The sequence below is a fragment of the Eucalyptus grandis genome, chromosome 8 (genome assembly GCF_016545825.1).
Source record: "Eucalyptus grandis isolate ANBG69807.140 chromosome 8, ASM1654582v1, whole genome shotgun sequence".
Taxonomy (NCBI): Eukaryota; Viridiplantae; Streptophyta; class Magnoliopsida; order Myrtales; family Myrtaceae; genus Eucalyptus; species Eucalyptus grandis.
Window position 1 is genome coordinate 61,440,319 of NC_052619.1, and position 4,610 is coordinate 61,444,928.

Below are 4,610 nucleotides of genomic sequence, written 5' to 3' on the forward strand. Positions count from 1 at the left end.
AGACTTCCAGTTTGTCCGCATTCCCAAGCAATCTTGACTTTACTCCATTTTCATCTCAACCTTTTTAATGCTGACAAAAAGGGGGAGAGATGCAAGATTTTAAACACTTTGACTTTTAATCGTGTGGTTTGTTAGATTGTTTGGATTGTTTGATTGATGTTTGACTTTAATTTTGGGTCTGGATTTGAATTTGGACTTGACTGCTTCTATTAACTACTATTGATATCTTATGGATGACTTTATCATATTCAAGACTAACCTATTTTTTATGGTTGCAGATTCTAGTGTTATTCATTTAGTCATTTTTCTCTATAAGATATGCATATGTGTTTGAGAAATGTTTTGCAGGTCAAAGTTGTCCAAATCTGCAGGAAAGTTTTGTCACCATAAAAAATGGGGAGATTGTTGGAGAAATCTTCTTGAAGTGTTTTGAAGTTGACAAAACGTTTCCATCAGTCTAGTCTGAAGGTTTGCAAACTCTGCTATTTAAAGTCTGAAAACCTCCGGACAGCTAGACTCAAGACTCAAAGTCTATCATCATTGACAGTCTCTAATCCGTTGAAGAAAGGTTATCCAGAACTGGATGTTTCATTAAGGATATGACCTTATCGACTGGAGAAGATCTCTTGGCTGGATATGACATAACGGAATCCCTTTAAATTGATCAAGATTGATTTCGATGATCAAGGATCCGATGATTGGCGAAATATTCGTGGAAGGTTCTACTTGTGGAAACCAAGATCCTGATTATATGGGCGAACATGATTGATTGGCTATCGACACGTTCCTTTAATAGCTCGAATAATCTTCCTAATTGATTCCGTCCAATGGGTAGATTGGAGGAATTCCTTTGGTAAGTGCCAACGGGTATGATGGCGTAAAGGAGTATATAAGGAAGACGTTCTAAGTTGTTCGAGGTGTGCACGATAGAGGAATCCCAAAGTCTGAAGCTTCCTGTTGTTTAGTCAATTCATTTGAGCGAAATCTTGTATTCAAAAGAGAGTCTATACTTGTGAGAAACCTTGAGGAAGTGTGATAGAAAATCCATATTGTGGAATCAAGGAAGAACTGTGCTGTAACATCTCTTTTATTCATAGTGGAATCCAGCCGATAGGCTGTCAGTGCGGAAGAATGGACGTAGGCTTAGGATAAGCCGAACCACTATAAACCTTGTGTTTAATCTTCTCTTCCCTACTCTTTACTTTACTTTGATCGTAATTCATTTTGGCAATGTAAAAGAGTATTTCCTTTCTATTGTCTGCTTAGTATTACAGTGGTATCTCGAGAAATTGTTTTTGCACCTATTCACCCCCCTCTAGGTGCTTATACTAGCTACATCAAGATCAAGTGCAGAATCTGAGTTTAGGGCAACGGCTCAAGGAATATGTGAGTTATTATGGATCAAGATCATTCTTGATGACTTGAAGATTAAGTGGCAGAGTCCTATGAAGCTATTTTGTGACAATAAGCCTGCAATTAATATTGCTCATAATCCTGTGCAGCACTACAAGATGAAACATATTGAGAGTGATAGGCATTCATCAAGGAGAAACTTGAAGAAAGATTGATTTGTTTATCTTATGTTCCTTCAGGACAACAAGTGGCGGATGTCTTGACTAAAGGGCTTAATGGTGGAAGTTTTCATGAGCTAATTTCCAAGCTGGAAATGGAAGATATCTATTCACCAGCTTGAGGGAGAGTGTTGAGCTGTAAATAGACAGATTATATGGCTATAAATACATAGGATTTTTTTAGGAGGTTTTTGATTCTGATTTGATTATGATTAAATCCCACAAATCATGGGATTTTAGCTTTTCTCCTTTTTTAGGCTTTCTTTCCTTTATTTTTGTTTGTTAGGATTTATCTATGTATTAGCCTATAAATACAACATTGTAAAGCACCAGAAGATATGAATGAGAATAACAATTTTTCTCCATCTAAAATTTTACAATAATTCTATTCAGCCACTACTTAGCAAGTGTGGTATGTATTTTACGGGTGCAAGCAGTTGCAGGGCTCGTGCCGTTGTCCGACAAACTTGTCCTTCTTGAGTAGCCACACACACAGACAGAATCCGCTACTTTGTCTAGGCGATTTTAATTTCATTCTGTTCAGTAAAATGAATATTTGCCGTTGACATTTTGATTTCTGGCATCTGGCACCTTATTGTATCGGAGAAGAATAACCAGCAAACAAGTGGTTCATGAGGACAAAAGAAGCCAATAACTTAGAATTGCCTGGTTTGGCTTTGTTTTTATATAAGCTATTCTGAGTTTTAATTTCTGACTGCTGTTACAAGGAGCAAAAGAGGGCAGAGAGCCAAACGATGCTTCATCAACACAATCAAAAGAAGTCTAATAAGCCGACGGTTTCCCATCTCTCAGGGGCGTGTTCGCATACTTCCACGAGCAGCGAACATGGTGCTCATCAATCCTGTCACCGGCAATGTCATCAATCGGTACAGCATCCGAGATCTCTTTCATGTCTTCCTCCGTAAGCTTCACTCTCAAGGAACCAATGTTATCATCGAGATTCTTAATTTTTGTCGTTCCTGCAGAGACCACATAATTTGAGAACAGATATCCCAATTCATGTCATCTGACAATAAATGCCATAAATGTTTGATCCTCACCAGGGATGGGCACAACATCATCGCCTTGATGAAGAACCCACGCGAGTGCAAGCTGTACAGGGCTGCAATTGTGCTTTTCTGCTAACTTCTCCATTCGAGCGTAAAGAACCTTGTTTTTGTCCAAATTCTTTGCTTGAAACCTAGGAAATCTTCCCTGAGAAATAAAAGGGGAAAACTACTGTGGATTAGCGAAGAAGCTTTTAGACCGTCATGTATATGAATGTGAAACATCAAAGAAAGAAGTACCCATTTAACTGTTAACATACCAGAAATCCATTAGCAGGCACAGTTTCAGTGACTCCCTTGCCACCGAAGAACCCATGACCAAGAGGGCTATATGGAACGATGCCAATTCCGAGGTCCCTTAAAAATGTGGAGAGGCGGGCCAAAAGATGAAAAAAGAAACATCGTACCAAGCGAAAAGGTTGTTTTTGGTAGAACAACTTAGGAAAAAATTCGAAGTCTACTCCAATGGAGGTAAATAGTGATATACCTGCAGAGCGGGACGATTTCTTGCTCGATTTCTCGTGTCCAGAGTGACCACTCCATCTGTAAGGCCGTGATGGGATGAATTGCGTGTGCTCTCCGTATGGTGTCAAGGCTGGCCTCTGACAAGCCAATATACTTGACTTTCCCCTCTTCCACCAACTTCTTCAGTTCCCCCATCTGCGTTTTCATCCATTTGATTTTATCAATTGCTGATCACTGAAGGCCTTTTAGAGCATCGGCAATCATCCACAAACAGGAACACATGCTAAACGAACTTACAGTTTCCTCTATCGGGACCGATGTGTCAATCCGGTGCACGTAATAGAGGTCAATGTACTCGACACCAAGGCGCTTGAGGCTTGACTCACAACACAAGCGGACATATTCAGGCGTCCCCTTGATCACCATATTGTCCGCTTCAATTTTCACCACACCGAACTTGGTGGCTAGCTGCACCTCCTCCCGCGGCAACTTCTTCAATGCCTGCCACAATTATATGACAAAGTTTTTCTAATAACCATATATCAAAAATGTATCGGCTGAAAGATTAATTTACTAGTTTTGTGTGTTTCAGTTTATTCACATTACCTTTCCAACAAGAATCTCATTGGTTTTTGGTCCATATATGTCTGACGTGTCGAAGAATGTTATTCCCTTAGCGAATGCATGGGTGATGATCGATATGCCGACTTCATCTGGGATAGGATCATAGTAAATACTAGTGAGTCCCATGCAGCCAAAACCCAACTTTGAAACCTGCAATTATTCAAAAACAATAGAAGAAGAAACCACAACTCAAACATCTTGGCAAGAAGCAGCTTAAATTAATCCACAAGAATTTAATCAACCACGAACAATGAAACGACATGATAAAGTTTTGACCATGTATGAACACCATTAAACTTAACGAACTAAAAAGTAGTTTTCAATACAAACCTCAAGACCCTGAGCTCCGACTTTCACTCGCGGAATCCGATCCCCCTGATGCTCAGCCATCTTCAGATGATATCTTGAAGTTTCTACTTACTGTATTTTCTGGTTTCAGGATCGTTAAAATTTCTGCAAATCTATGGGAGTTTAGGCGATAATGATAAAGAAAGGAAAACTCCAAATTCTGAGGTTTGAAAAAGTGGTGTCTGATCGACTAGCTTCTCGATATTTATCAGTATGAGTGACGTCATAAAAATGACTTTTGACGTACCGGGTGATGCAAACCTTAGAGGATCCAACAACCGTGGAGACTTTAGAGCCGTTGCGCATCTGCTTACGTTGATGAGTCATAGTCAGACCCCTCTTTTATGGAACCAATAGGTCAAACCATCCGGTCCCAAAAAATATTTATATTGTATGCTTGAATTCTTCTTCTTCTTTTTTTTAAATGATGTAATTAAAACTTCAGTCGAGAAGTTAGGTCCCAGCTTGCCAAACCTAAAATTCTAGATTTGCAATTGGTCACACAAATTTTTTTTAGGATGCTGCTCCATCCCGT

The 4,610-nt window shown here is 39.4% G+C and overlaps 1 protein-coding gene across 2 annotated transcripts; it reads right to left on the reverse strand.

The window, feature by feature from the left end:
* Nucleotides 1-2,204: 2,204 nt before the first annotated feature.
* Nucleotides 2,205-4,234, reverse strand: LOC104415447 (probable aldo-keto reductase 1). Of its 2 annotated transcripts, none has more exons than XM_010026735.2 (7): nt 4,058-4,234; nt 3,710-3,877; nt 3,401-3,604; nt 3,126-3,298; nt 2,899-2,995; nt 2,633-2,786; nt 2,205-2,551 (listed from the first exon to the last, which is right to left on the reverse strand). In XM_010026735.2, the coding sequence occupies exons 1-7, from the start codon at nt 4,115-4,117 to the stop codon at nt 2,355-2,357; spliced, it is 1,053 nt and encodes a 350-aa protein (XP_010025037.1). In that variant the 5' UTR covers nt 4,118-4,234; the 3' UTR covers nt 2,205-2,354. The 2 variants fall into 2 exon arrangements, with proteins under 2 accessions (XP_010025037.1, XP_010025036.1); XM_010026734.2 differs by having other exon boundaries at nt 2,633-2,807.
* Between the last annotated feature and the right edge of the window lie 376 nt (nt 4,235-4,610).